Genomic DNA, 25,103 nt, shown 5'->3' on the forward strand with positions numbered 1-25,103 from the left:
TCATGTCATGCATGTATGTCCAGTCCTGGAAAACCTAATGTCTGCTGGTCTCTGCCTTCCCCCATCCTGAGCCGCAGTGCTCGGCCAAGGGTCCTGGGCCGGGGTGAACCAGACCTGTGCCTTGGGCTCCACCTGTGGCTCACTGTGGTTAATTGAGTTGTAAGCCTAGACCAGGTGAGGGTGCAGTTTTGCTGAGTGGCCTGACCAGTGCCATGGAATCTACATTCCATGGCCAGTCTGAATCCACACAACATCAGCGGTCCTGCCACACGCTGCAGTCTCCTAGGTACCGGGTCTGGTGGGCTGCTTGGCTGCGTGTTTGTGTTAATGTAGCTCAGATGGCTGTTCTCGCTGCGGTCCGCACAGCTCTGTGGTTTGCCATTTTCAGCAAAGGATTTCAAGAAGGGGCTGGGGCTGGATGAGCAAGATTTGATTGAGGAAGGGAAGACAAAGAAAGCTAGCACCAACTGGGTACCTACGCTATACCAACATGTCTCTCAATTCTCACAGCAAGTGGTGAGGTCACATTACTCTCATTTTAGGAATTCGGAAACTGAAGCTAGAGAAATTAATCAATCCAACGTGTGTAGGTCAAACAGTTAACAGGTTTCAGAGCTGAGATTTGGCCTAAGCCTGTATATCTGAGCGAGGTGGGAAGGGTGGCTGAGGAGTGGGATGCCTGGACCATATGAGCAAAGATACAGAGGAAGGAAGAGAAGTGTGGCCCCTTCGTGGGTGGCAAGGCCAGCAGCCTCCCTCGGAGCAGACATAAGTCACACACAGAGGAGAGGAGCAGCAGGTAGGACAGTCATGTGGGTGGGGTTAGGCACAATTACTGAAGACTTTGAAAACCAAGCAGTTTTGATTCAGTGTGGTGGGAAAAGTCACTGGAGGTTTTTGAACAGGCAGTGACATGATTAAAGTGAATTTGGGCAGGGTTCACTTGGCACGTGGGTGTAAGATGTCTGGGGTGAGAGATGGGGCAGAAGGAACCTGGAGTCCAGGGGACCACCCAGGCAGACACAGAAATCCAGATACCAGGTGCTAACATGTGGCCTACTGGCCTCAGGGATGGAGAGGAAGGGATTGGTAAAGACTTGACAAAATCGATACAGCTTGGTGATGTGATGGCCTAAAAGTAGAGGCTGAAGCCATCAAAGATAACCCCATGGTTTCACACCCTAGTGATGGGAGGTCTTGTTGGGGGACTCAGTTCTATAAAGAGTACATAGGACAGTATTTTAAGTTCCATTCGTGAATGATGGATATAGAGCTTAGAAACTGCACGTGATGCGGCCTGGGTTTGTTGGTCATCCAGATAGTGGAAATTTTGTTTATGTTAAATTCAGGTAAATTCTGGGACCAACTTTGTGGAATGTGAGTGATGAGTCATGATGATCAGAAGCCGACCTCTGGTTCTTTATCCTCTGATACTTAGCTTCATTGTGCCCCTTTGCTGATAATTTTACCACAAAATGCAGAATCTTTGTTTGTGAGCTCTGAAAACAGTCTTTGTCTTGGTTTGTGGTCTCTCCTTCAGGAGGTGATTTTTCATAGAATGAACAATGGCTCCTAATTTCTTCTCGTGTCTATTTTATAGAGGTCAGAGGTGAGCCCACTCAAAGATTGTTCAGACATTTGGAAGTCTGCTGGTGGAATTTTAATTGTTGCTGTCTGCTTTCAGCCTTGGGAAAGCATCACCCGTCGTCCAGCAGTTCTGGGTCAGAAGGAAGAACCGCCCCTCCTCACATGGAAAGCGGAACATCCTGGGGTTCCCCGGCAAGGGGGCAGGGGCTCCCTGAAGAAGTGACTGTGCACACCCAAGTGGCTGCCACTTCAGTTTTGACCCAGTCTTCTCTTCCTGCTGTGGAGCGGGGAGAAGAGACCACACTCCCCAGGCAGAGAAATTCCTCAGGACCAGAGCTCTCCTGGCTGCCTCTTTCCAGGACACCGGCTTACTTCCCTCCCTCAGACCAGTCCGCATGTGAGTACTGCTATCCCAGCTGCACCCTCTGAAGTCATTCGGAATAGAAATAAATGGCCCCGGATCGCCAGCTAGTTACCGCTCATCACAGGGGCCAAGGGGAAAGGACTTTAAGCACCAGTGCAAAGTGTTGGTTCAAAGTACAACCTGCCCAATTTATCTCAGTGTTGAAGTTCATGTTTAAAATGTATTTTCTTTAACTGTATAAGGAGGAAAATAATAGTTGGTCTGGTGGCTGCTCTAGGCTTTTCCGTCCACCAACCCCTGCTTTTCCCGTCTCCCCACACATACACACATACACACATAACAAAGACTGAGTGCGGCTGGTGTGTGGTCTTGCACAAGGGGCCACGTTCTGGGGTGAATGAAATGGTGAACATTGTTTCATTTGATGAGGAGTTATATTTGTATTTCTTCATTATTGCAAAAATGTTTCTTTCAATGGCAAAGATAACATAGATAGACATTTTTCTGTCTCATCAGTTCAAAAAAACTATACAGGCAGGTGTTTGCAAGACTGCAGCAGTGGAGCACTGGCCTCTCTGCGTTCCAACCCCTAATCATCAGTTACGTCTCTGCGCAGGCCTTCCATCTCCACTGAGCCTTTTGTCAACCCTCTGAGCCTCTGTGCCATGTACCTTGTCACACCAGCTTGTCTGATGCCTTCTACCCAGATAGACTGTAATCCGCTTGAAGACACAGATTGTGTTTATTACTTCTCTTAGGTTCCTCTGCCCCACAATGAGGTACAGTTGATGAGTAAGGGGATGAACATGTACCCAAATATGACAGGGGTCATCCAGCCACAGGCCAGTGTTGGAAACTCTGCCCACTGTTTCTCTTTTCCGAGGTTTTATACCGAGCCTGTGCGTGCTTCTTGTGTTTTCATCTCCATGCCATGGGGAGCAGGACAGAGAGGGTTGGAAATATTCTTGGGAAATAGGTGGCTTCAGAAATTGCCATTTCAAAATTTTCATAGGTCAGAGGTTTTTAGAAGTACTTTACAAGACTAGGGGTTCAGGTTTATGTCATCAAAGCAAAAACAGAACCCAGAGGTCCTTTCTGGAATGCCTATTTAAAGCAGCCCATTCCCCTTCCATATACTCTGTATACAGTTTCCTGCTGACTGGGTATATATATAATTTATGATTCATATTTTTAGGAGATTGGTTTTTAAGATTATTAAACATTGGTTAGATAGGATAAAAGCTACGATCCTTTCCAGCTTCAAAGTTCTGTGGTTCAGTGGTTTACAACCAGCTTTATGAAATGGTGGAAAGGAAACATTTTCTAGGAAGCTAAACTTGATTCTGGTCAGGGTCATTTAATATTTATACTTTAAATTCAACCCACTCCTGTGGTATATATACTGTGGTATATTTGAAAATCAGCCTACGTTTCCAACTACTGGCCTTGACTCTGTAGTCACCTATACTTTTTAACATTAAAAAAATAATTAGCCCTCCAATTCCTTGAGCATTCATTCTTTTAGAACCTTATACTTTTAATTTTTGAAGAGTTCTACCATATCGTTCCTCTTCCTTGAGTTTCACTGAGCATTTCTATTTCTTCTTAGTGAACTGGATGTCCTGTGCTAGGTAGGGTCCCACCTCCCTCTTAGATACTGGAGGGCGCTTTGTGTGCTGTTAAATGAGGGGATAACCAGGCATCCAGGACTGTCTGGATCTAGCCTGACAGCCCCTGCTCTCCTCCCTGCAGGGATGCAGAGGGGACATGAACGAGGATCCGAAGCCACATGGGAAACGAAGCTCTGCTTTACTTTTAATGCTGGGCCGGTACCTTCTACCCTGTTAACCAGAGCTCTGGTGTACCTCCTACCTCCCCTAAAATCCAAATCTTGAGATTTAGATTTTCTGAGCACAGGATCTAGGAGCGCTAGGCATGCAGGCAAGAGTGCTGAGAAAGCCAGCAGGACTTGCCCGAGGCAGACCGGGAGTCACCCAGCCCAACTGGCCTCTCTGTAGGGAATCGAAGCCAAGAGGGAGTGGGGTAGGGGCATGTGCTTTGTGACACTTGGCTGCTCTGTCCACTAGTAAACGTGACCCAGTGAAAGTCCTGGCACTTGGACCAGTCAGATGAGTGATGCTTCTCACTAGGTGAGCGCTAGGATTCCAGCCAGGAGCCTGGCCTGGGGAGGATGGGAGTCCTTATTTGAAACATGAAGGGATTAGACCAGTTGATCCTAAAGATCCTTTCTAGTTCCAGCATCTGTTATTCCAGACACATCAGCCTTTGTATTTGGTGACTCCTTTCACTTCTCATTCTGCTACATAGAAACATACACACAGCACAACCTCTTCTGAGGCTCAGGTAGTCAGGGGTTACCTGCTTCCAAAAATAAATTGCATGCTAATAAATGTATGTGTTAAAGCAGGTAAAAGCCCAGACAGCTAACTCAGATTTTAAAAAAAGAGATCGGAAGCTGTTTGAAATTATTTTGCTTGCTGCTTTAGATCTTTTGTTGCTTTTTTTCCTTCTGTACTTTTTATATTTTCTATAATGACCATGTACTATTTGATAATTAGGGGGAAAAGTAAGCAAAGCAACTAACAGGGAAAAAAGTTCTCTTTTAAAGGCAAAAAGAGATATGTGTATGTTGAATTATGTGAAAATGGCTACAATTGAGCACTGAATTTAGTACTGAGCTTCCTGGAAGCCAGGGCACAAAGGGAAACCAGGTGAGGCATGATATTATTGTCAGATAAAGTGAGTATACAATTTCATCCATAGGCTTCAGTGTTTTGGGGGGCAGTACATTCTAGGAGGAATATTTATATAAGGAATGTTGAGGCTCATAACAGAAAATGCCTTCAATTGCTGTTTTGTGGAAACTGTGCTGATGTTCTTTCAAAGGTGATATTTTCTGTCGAGTCTCAATAGGAGCTGAGGGTGTAATAATGGATCTCAACTTATGGAAGTGTTTCTATGGGTAGCTGAGCTAATGTGGTCCAGGTAAATTGCTTCGTGGTGATTTCACTTTGTAAAGGAAGCGGATATAAATAACTCAGAAGGTTGTAGACTTAGCATATCTTTCCCAAATATCAGCCGCTCCTGCCAGATTTTTGGCAAGTTCTGGATAGCAGCCAAGCCAAGGGTGAGCACTGTGATGTATGCCTGAGGCTCCAGTATGTTGTGTTGTGATGGGAAAGTGACCCATATAGTTTTCTCAGAGGAGCAGGCGTTCTTTTCACCTCCTATTATAAAGATTAGGGAATTTACTTTTTTTCTGCTCCCAAATGGATGGTCTTCCCATTTTTGAATGGCTGCTTCAAGGGTAGAAAATGAGCAAGGAAAGGCAATTATTAAATAATCAGTAGTGCTGGTCTGCTGATTAGAAACATGGTACATTTCACCCTAGATGTATTTAGCAGGCGCTCATTTAGTAACATAAGTGGTGACTGTAGGTTAGTTTGAGCAAGCATTTTCTCTTTTTATTAAGAAGCACCAGCTCTACAGAAGTATCCACACTGCTTCCTAGCTTTACTGTGAGGATTGAACAAGATTATAGATATAAAGTACTTACTTAGCACAATATATGGAGGTGTACATGAAGTAGTGGCACATCGTAATTGGTTAGTAAAAGGCAGAGCTTTTGATGCTGATGATAGTGAGATGGTGAAGCAGTGTTCCACAGAGCCCTCAGGGTCAGGGAAAACCTAGCCATTTTCCTTTTGTGACTTCCAGCAGTTGTGACTTTTACAATTGTATTTCTGAGGCCATTGCTCTGCTGGACAGGTGTTCATGCCGAGTCCAATAAAACCTCACTGTGCATTGACTTGATGAAATAATGCAGTTTACTGGGCATAAAAGTGTTTTGAAAGAGCACTCAGCAATCTGACGAGGCTGTCATTGGCGGATATAGATGGTGGCTCTGATGAAGTTAGGCCTGAGAAGCTAAGCGGGCAAGTGAGGATTTGGGGCATGTCTGTGTTGTGCTTTCCTTTTTTTATACTGAACCTTTTTTGTTTGTTTGTTTGTTTGGAGCAGAGAAAGGTTTATCGCAGGGTCAAGCAAGGAGAATGTGTGGCTTGTGCTCAAAAACCCCAGGTCCATTTGTTTTTGTTTTTAAGTAGGTGTGGCTATAGGATGAAACTATTTTTGTGTCCAGGTCTTTATGTTCCCGTGTTTTAATTACTAGTTTCATGGATTGCCTGCATCTTCCTTGTCTCCATGGAGGTCCAGTGACCAGACCTGCGGCCTATGTTCTAGGTACACCTGGTTCTATGGTTTTGTACAAAGGTGAAAAGAACCTTTCTGTTTCCTGTGCTCTCCCTATATGTGTATATTTGATATTTATTTGTGCTTTTGGTCATGACTGCACATTGGACTCATCTTCAGGGAACCGTTTATAATGAGAACTTTCTTTTTTACTTTCCTGAGTCATAATTAACAATTTGAAACCTTTCATTATATAAGTGTAGAGAGTACTTTTTAAAAATTTTGGCTTAAAAAGAAAAAAAAGCACTTTTCCTTCTTACCTTTGGATCTTGCCCACTCACCAAGCTTTCCTGCAGTTTATTCCTGTTTGGAATGAAGATTTCAGTGTGCCCTTCTGGAGGTCATTTCTCAGGGTATCCTTTGGAAAGTTCTTTGTGGAAGGGAGCCACCAGCAAGCCACAGTACTTCTGCAGAGCACACTGCACATTTTGACCAGTGGTGTATAATTCAGTTCTTGAGGTTCTTGACAATTGATCCAGTGTCTGCCATCCATTTCGTCAGAAAAGCTGTCTCAACCTGGAGTCCCTGACCTCCTGGAGTAATATGTGAGCTCGAGAGCTGGTCTCCCAAGCCTAATGAGCTAACTATAGTAATGGAGCCTGTTGCTTTTGGATGGAATTAAATCAAATCAGTGGGGTAACAATCAGTATCTCCTGCTGATTAGAAGCTCTGTTACTTAATAAATGCAGCTCGGTTAATAGTCTTTCAAAACATAAGGTTTACTATGGCCATGAGGTGGGGAATAATAAAGAACACTTGATGGTGGCAAGGCTGGGAATTACTATTCTAGGCCAGCATTGTTCTGACTGTTGTCTGCAGACCCCTAGGCCTCCTCAGTGGTGACTGGGCCCTAGCAAGGCACCCACTTTGATTCATTTTTATGTTTGGGTTTTTTAAAAAATTTATTTTATTTATTTATGTTTGGCTGCATTGGGTCTTCTTGCTGTGGGCTTTCTCTAGTTGCAACGAGCCGGGGCTACTCTTCGTTGCGGTGCGCAGGCTTCTCATTGCAGTGGCTTCTCTTGTTGCGGAGCACGGGCTCTAGGCGCATGGACTTAGTAGTTGTGGCACGCGGGCTCAGTAGTTGTGGCTTGTGGCCTCTAGAGTGCAGGCTCAGTGGTTGTGGCACCTGGGCTTAGTTGCTCCGCAGCATGTGGGATCTTCCCGGACCAGGGCTCGAACCCGTGTCCCCTGCATTGGCAGGTGGATTCTCAACCACTGCGTGACCAGGGAAGCCCACGTGTGTGGGTTTTAATCTATAATAGCATTTGAACAAAAGGGTTACACTGCTAAAACAAAAGAAAACAAATCCTGCACCTTGTTACAATGGTCTGTCCTGTATAAGTAATAAAGTGGGATTCAAGAGCAGAAGTTTTTAGCTTCCTCTGTAAAGACAAATGCAAATCATGTCTAGAGGCTTTCTCCTGTCTTCCTCTTAGCTTGATCTGAAGCTTTTATTGTGCTCGGTGAAGGACCTCATGCTTCTCCACTTAGCTCTGTGAGGAGAGGGCGGACGAGTGTGTTATGTGTGTTTATCTATTAGATCCACCTTATCTATATTCATCTACCGAAATGTAATTAACATCATTTGTATCCAGATACACCCCAACTAATCTTGAAGCATATTTTCTTCCATTTTAGCTTCTGGAGGTACGGAGGATTTAAACAACTCCACTGCTGTCCACAGCCCCTCGGTCAGTGGGACAAAGAGTGTCCATGTTGCTACCATGTTCCCCGACGGTATCCCAAGGATGCTCCAGTCTTTAGCCATCAGTCCAGGACCTCTAAATGAGACAGATCGTTTCCCTGAGGACTCTGAAATGACCACAACTTCAGCATCAGTCCATTCTTCACCCTCTGAAGCAGGGTGGAGAAGAAACAGTGGAGTAATCAGGAGCCCAGGGGATGGGGAACTCACTAAGCCATCCATGGAAAATGGAGTTGGCCTTACGTCTTCCAAGGTCTCAGGGGAGTTTTGGCAAAATGATTCCCCAAGTAAGTCTTCGATCTTTATTTGATTTATTATGGACATTTTAAAATTGTTGCATTTTCTCAAGGAATCACTTTAAGACCATTTGCAACCTTTAAAAAAAAAAAAAAAACCACAGTGTTCTTGAATAACACCATCTCCTTTATCTGGTATACCACATTATCTCATTTTGATTTTCATCCTCATGACAATGTTGTGAAATTAGTCAAACAGGCGTCATTCCTCCCGCGTTCTTGTAGATGAGGAAACTGAGGTTCAGCGGGTTTAAGTAGTGAGTGCGTGGTCTTTAGCTCACTCACCACAGAGTTGAGACCCCCGCCTTGAGCTCCCACTGCTGGTGCATCTTGTCACTCTGCAGCATATCTTCAAACTGAGAGCTGGCCTGTTCTTTAAAGCTAGCTTCAGTTATCTTATGTACAGATCATCTTTACAAAGAAAATGTGCAGATATAAACATACTCCCTAAATTCATGGTTTTAGTGTACTGCCTAGAGTTGATTTTTTGTTTGCTCTACTTCAAAATTAGAATAATCTTTTTTTTTTTTTTTAAATCTATTTATTTATTTGGCTGCACCGGGTCTTAGTTGCAGCATGTGAGATCTTCGTTGTGGTGTGCGGGATCTTTTTAGTTGCGGCATGCGGGATCTAGTTCCCTGACCAGGGATGGAACCCAGGCCCCCTGCACTGGGAGCATGGAGTCTTAACTGCTGGACCACGAGGGAAGTCCCCAAAATTAGTTTTATCAATAATAGAACTGTCTTAGAAAAATGCTCTAAGCACAATATTTGGGCACATTGTATTTCATGGACATAACAGCATACTCACTGGCTCATACCACCCCATGTTTTTGGGGAAAGAGAATAAAACAGTCAGGCCTATAAGTTACTCTGCTTTGCACATACTGTTTAAAAGCTCCCGTCTTCACCAATTTTTATTTTTAGTATTGATCTCTTACTGACACTGAAGAGTTTTGAAATAATTATTTAGAACCTGAAAATGCACATCAGGTTGCACGTATAGTAAATACTATACAAGGTCCTTGCAAAGGGCACCTTCTCCTAGGGAAGACTTGCGTCTCGGTTGTGGAGGGATCCCTCCTGCATCCATGTGATGGCCTTTTCTCTCTGACACCTTTCAGCCTCCAGAGGACACCAACTCGCCAGCAGCTCTGGTGCGGGGAGTGGCAGCCCCGTGTCTCAGACAGCGACTGTGTCTCGGTCAGTCCCGCCGGCAAGAGGTGGAGAGAGCACTGCTCGCTGGTTCTTGACCGACAGCGAGCCGTTCGCAGATGCGACCGGAAGCTCCACTTCCCATCCTGAGGTTGTGAACGCTTCGGATTTGACCCGGTTTTCAGCCTCCGCCCCACAGTCTCAAGGAAGTGACCCAGCGCCTGGTGAGAGGAACTACTCTGAACCGGCCACCGACTCCTTGTCTTCATCCTCAGAAAGCCTGGGCTCCTCGGCACCACGCGGGGAGCGCTCCAGTGAGTCTCCGTTCACGGAACCGCACCCCGCGGACGGTGGAGGGGTGCCTGGGCTGCGATCTTCTGCCGCATTAATGAAATAGCTCCGTGGGCCCCTCATTATTCCCGGGCCATCCTTCTAGCTGGTTGATACCGATATCCCTGTATATCCCCCAGTTTTTCTGTTCCGTCTCCAAGATGCTGCTGTTGGCACGTGCCCCTCCCACGCACAGCTCGGGGACTTCTCTGCCGTGTCCTTCCACACCGTATAGCGCCCCCGCCCCCCGCCGTACCCCCATGCCTGCCGCAATCACACAGCTTCTGGAAGGTGAAAGTATCACCTTCTTGTGAGTGGTTGTTCACCCCAGGTCTGGGCTTTCATCGAGAGAAATTCTCCTTTCACCCCCTTTTAAACAGCTTTATTGAGATATAATTCACATTCTATACAATTCACCCACTTAAAGTGTACAGTTCAGTGGGTTTTAGTATATTCACAAAGTTGGGCAACCATCACCACTATCTAATGCCAGAACATTTTCATCACCCAAAAAAAACTCTGAGCTCATCAGCAGTCTCTCCCCATTCTCTGCTATGCCCAGCCTCTGACATCCACTAATTTACTTTTTGTCTCTATGGACTTGCCTCTTCTAGACATTTCTTATACATAGAATCATACAATATGTGACCTTTTGTATTTTTCACTTAGCATCATGTTTTCAAGGTTCATCCACATTGCAGCATGTCAGTGCTTCGTTCGTTTGTATAGCCAAATACTATTCCATCGTATGGATGCACCACATTTTGTTTATGCTTTTATCCGTTATTGGATGGGTGGGTTGTTCCCACCTTCTGGCTGTTATGAATAGTACTGTTGTGAAGATTCAGGTACAAGTTTTTGTGTGCTCTTGGAATTGCCAGGTTATATGGTAGCTCTATTTCTGACCTTTGAGGAACTGCCAAACTGTTTTCCAGAGTGACTGCACCGTTTTATATTCCCACCAGCAAAGTACGAGGGTTCCAGTTTCTTAACACCTTTACCACCACTTGTTATCGTCCAGCTTTTTTGATTCTAGCCATCTTAGTGGGTGTGAACTGGTGTCTCAAGTGGTGTTGGTGTGCAGTTTTCCCAGCTGACTAATGATGGTGAGCATCTTTTCATGTGCTCATTGACCATTTGTATATCTTCTTTGGAAAAGTCTATTTAGATCTTTTTTTTTTTTTTTTTTTTTTTTTTTTGACTGTGTTGGGTCTTTGTTTCTGTGCGAGGGCTTTCTCTGGTTGCGGCAAGTGGGGGCCACTCTTCATTGTGGTGCGCGGGCCTCTCACTATCGCGGCCTCTCTTGTTGCAGAGCACAGGCTCCAGATGCGCAGGCTCAGTAATTGTGGCTCATGGGCTCAGCTGCTCCGTGGCATGTGGGATCTTCCCAGACCAGGGCTCGAACCCGTGTCCCCTGCATTGGCAGGCGGATTCTCAACCACTGCGCCACCAGGGAAGCCCCTATTTAGATCTTTTGACAGCTTTTAAGTTGGGTTATTTGTCTTTCTTTAATTGCACTGTAAGAGTTCTTTGTATATTCTGGGTACTCGTCCTTTATCAGAGACAGGATTTGCAGGCATTTTCTCCCATTTTGTGGGTTGTCTTTTCACTTCCTTGATGTTGTCATCTGCAGCACAAATTTTTTAATTTTGTTGAAGTCCAGTCTATCAATTTGAGAAAACTTTTCCTTTGATGTTCCTTTTTAATAATGTTTTTGGAAAATATTTAAAAACAATTCTCAACAGCCTTATCAATGTAATTGTATGCTGACTAAAGCAAAAATGCAGTAACTTATCATTTAAGCTTATAATAGGTTTAAATTCTTACCTCTCCACCATTCATAATAGCAGCTCTTTTCCCCCCCGCTATGAGTACCCTAATTGATGAGGAAAATTAACATTTATCACTACTGATGTGATGTGGAAAAGCGTACGCTTTATCGTAAAGAGTACCACATGTATGGGTGGAGGCTATTTGTGTTCTTTTATGTCTGTGAATGGAAAACACACTATCTGTCTCCTAAACACAAGGAATCCTTTCCGCCCTACCCCTGTGGCGCTCAGAATTTTTGCCATCTCAGACCAGGAGCTCATGTCCCATAGCCTTTCCCTCTTCTGTCTCTTCAGTACCCTGCGCTCTGCAGTCAGGGCGTAGTTGATTGGTGTGGAAAATGCGATCTCAGTGTGAGTGGACCTTGGGGTTCGGTTCTAAAGCACCAGATAAGGAACAGCCTCGTTCCTGAAACCACCTCACTCTGGGTTAACATAATGCTTTCTCTCTTTTCCTCTGAATAGCCCACAGCTGACTGATTCTGCCATCCAGTTTTCAGAGTTCTTGGTTCGTTCCTTTTTCTGGATTCAGATGCAGCCCCTCTGTTTCAGGGCATGACTTTCCCCTGTGTTAAGTCTGTCAGCCTGACAGGGTTGTTGGCCTAAGTCTTGTGTAACAGAGCCCCGACCATCATTGTCCGTTCCAGCCCTGTCCTCTTTGCCAGGGAAATTGTGCTCGGGTACACTCAACTCTCCAGCCTCTCCTGGTGGACTTTCTGTGGGTCTCTTAAGTCCTGCTGCCTGGGTCAGGCCACATCTGTGACTGGGTCCTGGCTTTCTCAGTGCTGCCCCAGGTCACTGTGTGTCCCTGTCCCCATTCCTGTCTGTCAGTTAATGCAAACCTATCATGAAGAGAACCTACACTCAGCTTTGTATCCATTTTCCACCAAGGTAGGTCCATGGGGTGTCAAGGGCTAGACTGGTCTGGGAATAAGAATAAGAATCAGAAAAGAGCCTGTTTGTCTCATTAGATCCAGATATGTAGGCCAAGAAGAATTGGACCTCATTTCCATCATTTCTGAAAAGAAGGATTTATTTGATAATTTAATATAATAATCTAAGATTCTTTAAGTTTATAGTATAAAACATATACCCAAGAAAGGAGGAAAAGGATACTTATTCATGTGTCACCTGTCCGTGTTCCATCCCTACCAAGGAAATAAAACATATACATTAAAAAAAAAAAAAAACCAAGCCCACCCATAACCTGCGACCACAATGCTATTTCTCACTGATGTGCTAGGGTGAAGAACTACACTATAGAATGACAGACACTATAGAGTGACAGGCCCTGTGTCGGTCGTGTATCGCTGGTCCGACCAGGAGGTAAAAGCTTTCCAGGTGATACTGGCCTCCCTCCCAGGCCTTGTCGGGTCTAAAGCCCCAGCAAGGTTGTTAGTCTTTTGCCCACCGTTCACCTCTCCCGCTGCCACCACCAATTTCCCTGACATAAACGCTATTTATTATGTTATCACCAAGCAGAAATACCGTATCAATCCTGTTCACTAAGTAATAAACCTTCCCATAAATCCAAGCCACCTGAACAGCAACGCTGACCCCCGCACTGCTTCCTGAGGTTTCGGTCACGGGTGCCTTTGCAAGAACAACACACATTTTGGGTTTTCACCTTGTCAGTTTCAAATAAAAACACTGAGAAAGCGTAGGGAAGCGTCTGGCTCACACAGCCCAGCTCTACGCCCCGAGTGACCGGCCCTCCCCTTTTTGGCCCTCTCGCAGCCACCGAAGACAGTCCTGAGCTGGCCGTCAGTTTGGAAGTGGAGGAGGGGGCTTCTGAGGGGGCACCTGGAGCCCGCGCTCACAGCCCGCACACCTGGGCTACTTTCACTGGAGTCGGAGAGCGCACGCTGCGATCTCTCACCAAAGGCAGCACGACTCCTGGGGATGTGGAGCGCTCAGCAGCGACGCCCAGAGACGCGGAGCGCCCCACTCAGCGGGGGAACGTGACGGCGACCTGGGATGCCCACCCGGTCTCGGATTCACTGGCAGCCTCGCGAGTCCTCGGAGGTGACGGAGGTGAGGGGCAGGATCTCTTGCCACATTCCCTCAGCTCATCTGTCAATTTGCTTGTGATCCTAGAGTGACTGAGTTCGCTGTCAACCCAGAAAGTGCCTTACCGGCTCCCTGTGAAGAGGACTTTCCGGGTTCTCCCACCTCCCCAACACTTGCCCCAGGCATTTGCGGTGCCGTCTGCCAGGATGCTTGCAATAAAGAAACCTGGCCATGTTGTGGCTTAGGCCAGTCTCCTGGGAAAGAAATATCTCATTGTACAGAATGGAAAGTTGGGAGGGTTTTCCTTTTTCCATTTAGGCATAACAATTGTTCTATTTGGGGTCTTAAGAGCTTTTCAGATACTAATTTGCTTTCATCAAAAAAGGCCTGTGGAAGGAATCTGGACCTGTTCCCTATTCTTCGGCCCCTGGCCCCGCTTCTCTTTTATTACCATTTCCCCTGCTGACGCTCTGCTCCTCACAGGAGGGCAGGTCCGCTCACTGCGGACTCAAACCCTGCCTGCCTCCCCGTACTGTCTCTATCCAGAGAAAGTGTGTCACCCCCAGGCGTTCAAGGGTGGGACACTGAAAGTCTGTCTCATAGTGCAGGTTCACAGATGTCTGTTCAGTTTGACCTAACTTTGGTTTTTCCCTTTGCAGTCACTGGAATGAGCTACGATGCAGTGAGCGGCACCCACCCTGAACACGGGACGTCCAGTGACTACACAGACCACACCTACGTTTCAGCTCCTTTCACCAAAGGGGAACGGGCACTGCTGTCCATTGCAGACCACAGCTCATCCTTGGACGTAAGGGAGAGTTCCACCTCTTCTGTTAAGATCTCAGGCTCTTTGCATTCAGACTCTTCTTCCCCTTCTCAGGCTCAGACAGAGAGAAGCAACGTCTCATCCCACGGTGGGGAATACGCTCAGTCTTCCACTGAGGCACTAGTTCTGCGCACGGCCAGCCCTCCATCCCGCACACCCACCGTTAATATGCTGACCACTCTGGTTCTTCTGGACACCGCTGCTGAATCCGTTGGCGATACATCGTTGTCTTCTTCCTCAGGGCCCCCCTTGCCCCAGCCCTCAGTGTCACAGCCCTACCGGTTCTCGTCATCCTTGCCATCGACCAGGGCCTCCACTCACCCACCGCAGTCCGCCCCTGATGTGCCCACACCTTCGTCTTCCTCGCCACCACCCTCACTAGTATCCCTGACAGCATCTGCCCCTGTCTCGCCGTCTGTTTCACAGACAGTCCTCCCACCTTCATCTTCTACCCTGGTCCTGCCCAAGGCAAGGGACACTCCTGTGACTTCAGCTTGGACGTCGATAATGGCATCATCCATGGCAACGCTCCCCAGCAGTCAAACAGCAGATCCTGAGAACCAGAGCAGCCCACATCTTGAGAAGATCGTTACGGAATCAAAGCCACAGAGCCTGGAGACTCTGCCCGTGGAGGCCACGGAAACTGTAACAGTGAGGTCTACTCTGGGGATCCCTTCGCCCCTGGCCTTAACGGAGTCCTCCGCTGAGCAAACCCTTCCAGCCACGAGCACCAGCTTAGCCCAGACGTCTCCAGCTTTGGTAGCTACCACTCTCCAGACCTCTCATCCCCCCGCGCCCAGCCCCCAACCCCCGTCAAGCACAGCATCTCTGACGGGTGGTCCTACGACAGTACAGACAGTGGCTGGAAAACGGCTCCCGCCAACCAGTCCTGAAATTCTAGTGGTACGCATCTCAACAGAAGGTGCCGTCACCACAGAAAGGAACCCAGTGAATAGAGATGCTGCCACCGGATCGATCGCCCTGACCAGTGCGCCCACGTCAGCAGAAGAATGGACCACGGGGCTTGCCCCTACAGAAGAGCACAGCCTGGCTTCACGTTTCCTCAGAACATCTCCTTCCCCCCAAAGCACACCTGTTTCTACAGCTAAGGTGTTGACATCTACATCGACCACCTTCACTGCTCAGAGCAGCACCCAGTCGTCCACAGCCCCGTCATCTCCAGCCTCAGGTAGGACACAGTCGCACAAGCACACTGAGACCGCACGGGGCTCGGGGTGGCTGGTATCCGCCATAGGACAGGGTCTGCTTTGTGATCTCAAATACTTTCTGTTGAAGCACTTAAATCAGAAGAGAATGTCACGGTGACAGTTTTCTCACCCCTGAGTTTCAGAATTCTTCCTGGAGAAAGAGGAGAGGATGCCGTTGGCCATGTGTGACATCAGTTGTAGTGCCATTGTAACTTGTAATGCCCCGTAATTGCAAGAGCTTTTCAAGCATGCCTTTAACTCTAGCAAGGCCAGAGTGGGGTAGTGAAGCAGGACTGAAGGGTGGAAAACTGGAGTCGAGAAGCTTTAGGTGGCCTGTCTGAGACACAGAGTGAGCGGGTGCCTGCTCCTGGATCAGAGCCACGAGCTTCTGAGTTAGTCAGCCAGCCCCCCAGTCACTGGGGAAAGTTCTCTTGATCCAGGGGAGCCCAGGCTCCTTTGTCTCCCTAAGATTATGATGTCAGTGGATAAATGTGGGTGGAGAGATGTGTTCAGTGAGAGGATGATGAACTAACCTTTCCCATAGTGACTGTGTGACATTGCCCTTGAGCTTATATATCTTTATATCCATGTTGAAGTTGCTGGGACAAGGGAAATAAAGCCATCCACGTGATTCTTTATCACTTAAGGAAAGGTAGAAGGAAGTAGGATGATACCTCCTTTGATGTCAGGGTCAAAATTTGCTGGATATTTAGCTTGTCCAGACTCAGGAAAGGAAAACTCCTGTTGGTGAAGGGGTGAAATGGGGACTGAAGGGAGGAGGGGAGAAGGGAAGGGAGTTAGAAGCAGAGTTCCAACCAGGCAGCCATCATCCAGCTCGTGGCTGGAGGGCCATGGACCCCACGCAGCCCCGCAGAGCCCTGATGCATTGGTGCCCCCTTCGTGCCAGTGGTCCGAGCATTGCTGGGAAATGGATGCTGGCTCCTTCTTCTGGCAAGTTTGGGATCCCTGCTTCAGGACTCACAGGCTTCATTTCCAGATGCCAAATATATTCCAATACCAGGTAGAACATAATTCACAAGTGTCCCTTAAAGCCAATTATAGCCATTGCAGTGATAACTATAGGTGAGTATTAGGAACATTGTAACTGGCTGTTGCTGTGTGTTTTGTGACAGAGTCCATGGGTGCAGTGTTTGTACATATAGGTGCTATGCTCGTGCAGGTGATCTTAGGTAGATAGGAAGTAGCAATGAGGAGCAGGGACACCATCTTCAGGTTTAGCCCATTTGTCTTCAGGGTTATTCTGGAGTAAGAACTCTTGACTTCTGCCTTCTCTTTCTCATTCTACCACTGACTTTTCTCCTTGGAGATGATTTTTCTCCTTCTGTTATGAGTTTTGGCTTTTCTAAATGTGCTTCAGAAACCTTTATTCGGCAGTTATTGTATAACTGTAGCATGACAAGGCCAGTTATACAGACCCAAACAGAGAGTGTGGTCACTGCACCTGGGAGCTGGGAGTCCAAGAGTTCAGTGGAGCTTGTGCATCGCCAGGGCCTGGATGAATTAGACAGGCTCATGGTCACACCGCATAAAGAGAGGGTATCGTAGTGCTCACCTGCAGGCATTGTTCTGAATGACTGCATGTTGTGTGGAGGCCCGGTTACAGTGTGAGACCTTTAGAAAAGAGAAAACTTGGAGCAGGGAGGATGGTTGATCAGGCATCATTTTCTCCTTAACGTGTGTTTTAAATTGGCATTGATTCAAGTAGAATTTAAGTATCCCAAGGCAATGTAATCATCATTCCCGAGCCGAGGGACTCGTAAGCAGTATTTGGATTTGAACCAGCTCCTGCATTTAGGGATCCAACTGTCTAACACGTGTGTATGTACACAGCTAGTGCCAGCATCCAGTCCCAATACATCTCTTCTGCACCTCTGGGAACCCATTCTGTTTCATAGTGTGGCCTCTCAGGGCAAGTACACAGAAATAAGCAAGAATCAAATATTAGCTGGGAGAATTAAATATTTACCTAGCACTGCCCTTACCTTTCCTGTGTGATTAACTGCTCTATATCTGAAATGTGTTTTCAGTTAACAGCTGTGCCACTAACCCTTGTCTTCATGATGGGAAATGCGTTGTGGACCCCACCAGCCGTGGGTACCAGTGTGTGTGCTCACCTTCCTGGCAAGGAGATGACTGCAACGTGGGTAAGAGGAAGAGTCATCTGCAGTGGTCTACAATACAGTATCACACTGAGATAGGCAGTAAACTCCCTTTTCCTCCAAAAGGTAGGGGAGTAAGATTTTAAAATTCATACCCTGCTTACTTGAGAATTAGCATGCTTATGTGTTGTCTGCAGAGCAACGTCGTTGTCAGACAATGACATTGAAGAGCCTCCACGATCTGGCTCCCTTATGCGGGCTCCCTCCATCCCTGCCACGCTGGACCACCCACCACTCCCTGAAAACCCCTACACTTTCCTGCTCCAGACCTTCACTGTGCTGGTGCCCCAGCCTAGAATCCCCCTACCCACATCTGCTGATTAAAATTCTTCCAGTCTTAGTCCAGATGTTATTTGAAATAGTCCTTAATTCTCCCTTCCATCAAAATCATTACTTTCTCTTTACTTTCAAATCCTGCCTTATATTTATCGTTAGCTGTACTCATGGCTGCCCCCCCCACCCTCAGCAGACTGGTAGCGCCTTGAGAACAAGGGTAGTGTCTACTCGTTTCCAGGCCCCATCACGCCCAGTGCCATTTGGCCCTTAGAAGTGCCCCTTGTACTGGATTATGATTGTGCTGCCTGCTGCAGATTCACTGTGACCTTGTGTTCCCTTCTCCACAGATGTGAATGAATGCCTCTCAAACCCCTGCCCACCCCTGGCCATGTGCAACAATACTCAGGGATCCTTCACCTGCAGATGCCCAGTGGGGTACCAGCTGGAAAAAGGGATATGCAATTTGGGTAAGAGAGTTTGTCTATCTTGGAATTTTCTCTGCACCACAATGTATTTTGCAAAATAACATTTATTGATTTTCTCCCTAATCAAAATCAATATTTGCCCAAGGAATAAATTTAAGGAATATAGAAGGGAGTGGAAGACACTGCCTATTATTCCACCACTCAGAGATGTAGCACCTTACTTGCAGTCTTTTCTAGTGTGTATTATATTTTGATATAGTTGAAGTCATACGGTATTTGTGCAAACTTTATACCTTAAACATTTTTCCATGTTATTGAGACTATTATACAAACTTTGTAATGACTGCATAAATATGCCATCATCTGTGTATAACACTATTTGCTTAACCATTCCACCCTACAGTTAGGGGGAAAAAAATCAAAAGAATATTCTAACCAAAGAGTAAAAAAAAAAAAATTTAGGGAGAGAAAAAAGAGAATACAACCCTGATTATCCTACCACATTCACACATTCTTTTCATTTTTAAAAACGATCTTCACGGGCTTCCCTGGTGGCGCAGTGGTTAAGAATCCACCTGCCAGTGCAGGGGACACAGGTTCGAGCCCTGGGCCAGGAAGATCCCACAGGCCATGGAGTGACTAAGCTCGTGCGCCACAACTACTTAGCCTGCGCTCTAGAGCCCGTGAGCCACAACTACTGAAGCCCGCGTGCCTAGAGCCCGTGCTCCGCAACAAGAGAAGCCACCGCAATGAGAAGCCTGCACACGGCAACGAAGACCCAACTCAGCCAAAAATAAATAAATAAATAAATTAATTAAAAAAAAACCCAAAGCAATCTTCATGTTCTTGTCCACAGACAAGATACAGTTTTTACAAAGCTACTGCCATAATTGTATCATACAATTTGTCACATTTTGATCCCGAATTTAATAGATTTTATGAAGATGGTTGGTTTTAGATATAATCTCCATTTTACAGGTTAAAAAGCGAACAACCCAAATGAAAACTAAGGCCCTGACAAAGTACTAAGTGGCCCAGCTTGTACAACCGCTTGGTGAGACGCCAGGTTTGCAGCCCACAGTCCTTCCATCACACAGTGCTGTGTTCGTTCTGGGAGCTTTCTTGCACACAGGGTGTGTAATCTGTGTTAGAGTGCCGAGGTCAATGAAGAACTTGAAGAAATTACAAGTGAGGAAGATAGAGTTATCTAAGCTGGATAGGGCGCTGGTGGGTACAGTGACTCAACTTGGAATCATCTTATATTGCCCAGTGTCATACTCAACACAGAAAAAGTGCTCAGTAAATGTTTTTTTGAGAGAGCAAATGTCTGTGTCCTTTGAAAGTGTTATTTGCATGACTTGCATTGCCCATAGGCTGAGGGGAATAATCAGAGTTTTTAAGAAGGTGGTGTCAAATGACAAAACTAAAACAATTTGGTAACAAGTTTGATGTCCTTTACTCAAGGGAAAGCAGTCCATGGACTGGGGAAGTACAGGGCCTCACAGCAGTGGAAGGAACACTCTTTCTGAGCCACTATGGGCAAGAGTGAGATTTATAGCGTGTAGAAGCAGCAACGCGGACACAGGGCATGATTGGCTGGGGTTGCATATCTGACCTTATTTAGAAAGGTCAAGGAACAAGGAAATAAGTATAGAGCCCAGAGTTGGCTTCGCTGTTGGGGATTGGCTGACTGATGTGCTGCATTACTGGTCAAGGGGAGCGTTTACAGGAACTCTAAAGTTTGACTTGCTGACGTGGCACCCCAGGCAGGTGCAGCTCCATCTTGGGGCTAGAAATGTATTTCAATAGTTGGTACCCTACTAAAATAATGGTAGAATTTAGAAAATTGTTTAAAATACAAGGATCAAGTCAAAGCGTTATTTTTTTTTTTTTGACTATTACAGAAGTTTATTTAACAAAAAAGTTCAGTAAGAAAATGTACACGACCCAATTTTCATCGTAGTAAAATGTGGAGAGGGGACATGTGGAAGCAGTTGATTTCTCTGGTGAAGACAGCCATTGTTCATACTCGTTCCAAAGCTTCTAACATGATGATACTATTTCCTCGTATTACCACCATTCCAATATTGTTCTGTTGCCCACTAGTTGCCATCTCCACACATTCATCTATCACAAGATTCATAAAGGGATCAAATCCCCTCAATATTCCTTGGACATGTCTGCCACCATTTAATTTCAATGATAACTTCTTGTCCATAAATTTCTTCAGCTCGGGAGGGTGAGCTTTGCTCATGATGTCTACTCGAGGAGCTCAAAGATGCCTCCAAACGGAATTCGAGTCGTCCCTCACCAAAAGCGTTATTTTTAAGGAAGAAAAATCTGGGAATATAGACATCAGTCAAAGTTGAGAAGTCCTCGTATTCTAATAGATTATTTGCAGTTGGGTCACCTATTCCTTTTAGCTACACCCTGTAAGAAATCAGCAAGGAGTTTTCAGTTTAAGAATGGAGATGATGGAAATGATTTTATTTTGAAACAGTATGAAAGTACACTTGCCAGGGACTCAAATGCCAGGCTTCCAGCTCCATGTCCAGCACCTACAGCACACTGACCCCTGAGCATCAATTTCCTCATCTGTAAAATCAGATTACCACCTGCTCTGCTTCCTACTCAGGGTTATTATGAAGATCAAATAAATAATATATTTGAGCAAGCTTGGAAAATGGTAGGGGTCTCCAGATGGGAGGTATCCTTTGACATTAGTCTTCTAATCTCTTGGACCAGAGCTGAAAGCAATGAAAATGATAAACTACTTTGAATATAAAACAATAATTTTGGATCTTTAAAAAATCATTTAGATAACCTGTGTAAATCAACAGTTAAAAATTGCCCTAAAGCCAGATGATGTAACTGCAGCGTGAAGATGGGAATGTGTCTGGGAGAGGGCAGGGCTGGGGGGGACACTGTGGTGCCTTATTCGTATTCACACAGATGCAGAGGCCACATTTACTGTCCTGGTTCAGAAGAGATCTGTGTACCTGATGGTTACCATATATATGTTTCTGCACAGAGTCTGGGCACAGACCTAGACCTGTGAGATGGGAGGATGAAGGGGTGGGGTGACTGTTCTGGAAGCCTGTGTGTGGAGGGTCCCACAGGCACCATGCATCAGGAGGAGAGCCACTTATTGTGTTAACAATCATCTTTCCCTTTTCAAGTCATTTAGCTTCATTGTTCATAAACATCAGAGGAATATGCAAATTAGAGCATGCTGAAACGCTTTCATTTGGCCAGGAATGTTTTCAAAGAGCTCCCTGCTTCTCAGAAAGAGTCCTAAGCAGCTGGCTTCACTGAACTGTAGAACAAGCAAAAAGATGTTAAATAAGGATTAAGGGCTTTAGACAGTAAGTATAAGATGTTAAATGTTTTCCCTGGCTCATTTGTGGGCCTTTTTCTTAATTCAGCAGGCAAGCTTTCTATGAAAGAGCAGCTTCATGTGTTTCTGTGTTTGGGTTTATTTATATTTTTTTCTTGTCCAGAGGGAAAGATAAGAATTGAATCTAAAGGAAGATAAGAGCCAGATATAAAGCAGGCTGTCCTAATTTTTGATTGCCTGCCCATTTGTAAGTTCTATCACCCTCAGGCCCAATCAGCACAAGTTGATGTTAACTAGAATTTTATTTTATGAGTGAAATGGGCCGTGAAAATGGAGCTACTTTCTTTCATGTCTGAACCCAACAGTATCTTGAATATGGGTTATTTTCATTACGTGGCTTGTAGTCGTGGAGTCTGGCAGCCCCCTGAGCGGAGTCCTGCTACAGATGTTTGACACCTTTCTCTGTAGCCACTTGGTTGTCCTTAGACTATGAGATTCCTCAGGGGACTGGGGGTTTAGGGGGAAAGAAGAACTTGGAAGATGGACACACATGACGTTAAATGTTAATTTTGGCCCTTGGGAGCTGGGTGATCTTGGGAAGTAACCTGGCTTCTGGAAGCCTCTTTTATCAATGATAGAACAGGCATTTCCTCTGAGCAAGAGGAATGGGGAATGGATGGAGGTGACTCTCATGAGAAGAGGAAACCAGAGCACGCCCTTGAAGTGGAGGGCTGACTAACTTGGTAAAAGATCTAGAGAGAAAGAGCTTTCCTCCATCCGAAGCTTTATAGGGGCCCACGAGCATTTGTCTTTCCAACCCATGTCTCCCTCCCCTCTTCCTGGAAGTGCGTTCTTTAGACCAGCTCATCTCTCTTCTCTGTTACAGCTTCACTGAGCATCTAAGATGTGGGAGGCCACTGGAGAGACGAGGAAAGCTCCTTCTCTCAGAGCCCTCACACATACGCAAAGGGCCCTTTGGAGCCTCTCACCCAAAGGTCTGCTCAGACTGAGTCTTCAGTTCAGCTCAGTCGGTGCTCCCATTGCTAGAGGAGCCCCGAAGAGGGAGGAGTGGTCTCCACCCTCCAGGAGAAAGAAATGCACAGAGAGCATCCTGGGAGGTGGAGGAAAGCTGGGTGCCTTGAGATTTACAGACACTCAGCCTTGCGTAGGTGGACCTTGTGAGGTCTAACAGGTTATGTTTTCATTTTCAGTTAGAACCTTCGTGACAGAATTTAAATTAAAGAAAATGTTTCTTAATACCACCGTGGAAAAACATTCAGACCTCCGTGAAGTTGAAAATGAGATCACCAAAACGGTAGGTTTCCCGAAAGGCATCTTCCTGCTAGTCCTTTGTTTTCTAGAACAGATTTTATTCAGAATCGGGAACCTCCTGGGGATCAGCTGTATCTCCTGGGCAGTTCATTTCTATTATACTTGGAAGGTGAACTTTAGGGTAAAATTAAAGGCCTCTCGGAAATAGAAGGGAGGTGTTGAGAACCAGTGATGCCGGTAGAAGCATTTCTTCTAATGTGTCTTCCCATGCAGCCTTTATCGGTGCCTTGGCATTTCTTTTCCATGTTCAGACTCATAGTTACAGACATTTAGGTGACATGCACCAATAAGAGCTGTTGGTGAAGCAGAAAGACCCAGAAAATCCTACGGTCCCATCTGCTGTTGACATGCTGTGTGATTTTTCTGTCTGTGTTTTGGAACCTGGAGAGAATGATGCTTTTTTCTCAAGGGAATGCCAAAGGTGGAACAGTTAATCCTATTATCCAGGGTTGAGAATTCACTGAGTAGATTATCTAGGGGCCTTTGATTCTTCTTCTTTCCCTCCTTGCCTGCTTTTTGCCAGGAAAAAGGCAAGAAAGAAAAATGGAGAGGAAAGAAGAAGAGATAGAAATGAAGCTCAGATAGTAAATTTTGCCTCTCAGCTGCTACCATAGTCTAAGATTTGGTGCTCAGAAAATTGAAATTTGCCATCAAAATGAGTTTTAGAGATTGCTTTCTGATTTTAATTTTACTTGTTCTTTATGGGTAAGAGTATATTAGCCAACACCTATAGGATTTTATGGGACCATGGGTTTTATCTGTGTAACATGTAGATTCCAATTCCATTTCTGTATCTACTGAGCATCTACTCTGTGACAGGAACTTTACCAGATGCGTCACTCTTATAAGAGGTATTGCCAACACTTTTACAGAGGGAAAACTGGCAGGCTCTGGAAGTGAGTGACATTGCCCGAGTTTACACAGAGCAGGTGCAAAGTTAGAGACCACTCTCACTTCTGACACCAATTGCGAGTTTGGGGGTCCCCAAGAAACCCTCAGTTTTGATAATGCACTAGAAGGACTCACAGATCTCACTGAAAGCTGTTCTACTTGTGGTTACGGTTTATTGCAGTGAAAAGATCCAGGTTACAGTCAGCTAAGGGAAGAGATGCATGGGGCAGAGTCCAGGAGGGATTCAAATTCAGGGCTCCCAGTCGTCCTCTCCCCATGGGGTCATGGACAGGGTTAACTCCTCTCAGCAATGATGTGTACAATATTCATAGAGTATCACCAACCAGGGAGACTCACCCGAGCCTTGGTGTCTAGAGCCAAAACACAGAGAGTCAACTGCCCATATGGCTGACCTCAGTCTCCAGCCCCTCTGGAGAGGTAACCCCAAACCCCACCATAAATCACACTGTTAGATTATCTGGAGCAGCCCAGGGTCTCCAGGTAAACAAAGGCAGGACATTCCAAAGGCTTAGAAATTACCTCCCAGTAGTCAAGGGCCAGATCTCTCTTTGCGTAAGGTCAAATTCTTTACTATATGACAGGGTTTTACGTCTACTAACCCTATACCTGGTGTTCTTGGCACTGCACCGCAGCTGCCTCTTAGTTCGGTTGTAGGTCAATATTTCCTTCTAAGATAGTACAGGGGCTCAGAAACTCGTGCAGAGGTACAGTTCTTCCCATTACACGGTGCTCAGTGACTTATCTGATTTGCTGATTTTTACCCAGTATCAACATATAATTTATTAGTGATGTGACATCCCCACCCCCAGGATATAGTGAAGATTTGGTTATGACTAGAGAAGATTTAGGCTATGACTCAAGTAGCCTTTCCCAAGGTGCCGTTCTGTTCTGAAATGTGCTATTTCTGTTTCTTCCTGGGAAAAAAAGTTTAAGTAATAATAATAATAAATCATTACCTTGTGAATATAAAGCAATGTCATACAAAGCCAAAAAAGGGTTTGACAGCATCCCGTGTTTGAATCCACCTTGTGAAGGGTGAGATGTGTCTGACACACAG

The 25,103-nt window shown here is 45.8% G+C and overlaps 2 protein-coding genes across 5 annotated transcripts in view; one reads left to right on the plus strand and one right to left on the minus strand.

Moving 5' to 3' along the window:
* HEG1 (heart development protein with EGF like domains 1) overlaps positions 1 to 25,103 on the plus strand; it is an 83,457-nt gene that overhangs the window by 25,590 nt on the left and 32,764 nt on the right. For all 4 annotated transcript variants that reach the window (XM_068546583.1, XM_068546585.1, XM_068546586.1 and 1 more), the window contains exons 3-10: positions 1,685 to 1,984; positions 7,865 to 8,218; positions 9,351 to 9,695; positions 13,278 to 13,574; positions 14,210 to 15,565; positions 17,633 to 17,749; positions 18,388 to 18,507; positions 23,014 to 23,117. In XM_068546583.1, the coding sequence (XP_068402684.1) occupies positions 1,685 to 1,984; positions 7,865 to 8,218; positions 9,351 to 9,695; positions 13,278 to 13,574; positions 14,210 to 15,565; positions 17,633 to 17,749; positions 18,388 to 18,507; positions 23,014 to 23,117 (2,993 nt within the window). The remainder of the gene's footprint in view (positions 1 to 1,684; positions 1,985 to 7,864; positions 8,219 to 9,350; positions 9,696 to 13,277; positions 13,575 to 14,209; positions 15,566 to 17,632; positions 17,750 to 18,387; positions 18,508 to 23,013; positions 23,118 to 25,103) is intronic.
* Positions 20,394 to 20,771, minus strand: LOC137765709 (small nuclear ribonucleoprotein G). Its single transcript, XM_068545493.1, has one exon. The coding sequence runs from the start codon at positions 20,717 to 20,719 to the stop codon at positions 20,489 to 20,491; it is 231 nt and encodes a 76-aa protein (XP_068401594.1). The 5' UTR covers positions 20,720 to 20,771; the 3' UTR covers positions 20,394 to 20,488.

Source organism: Eschrichtius robustus, chromosome 6 (genome assembly GCF_028021215.1).
Source record: "Eschrichtius robustus isolate mEscRob2 chromosome 6, mEscRob2.pri, whole genome shotgun sequence".
NCBI classification, from domain to species: domain Eukaryota; kingdom Metazoa; phylum Chordata; class Mammalia; order Artiodactyla; family Eschrichtiidae; genus Eschrichtius; species Eschrichtius robustus.

Bases quoted from the DNA above. Each gene is read 5' to 3' on its own strand.
- LOC137765709 (XM_068545493.1), bottom strand. From the start codon at position 20,719: ATGAGCAAAGCTCACCCTCCCGAGCTGAAGAAATTTATGGACAAGAAG.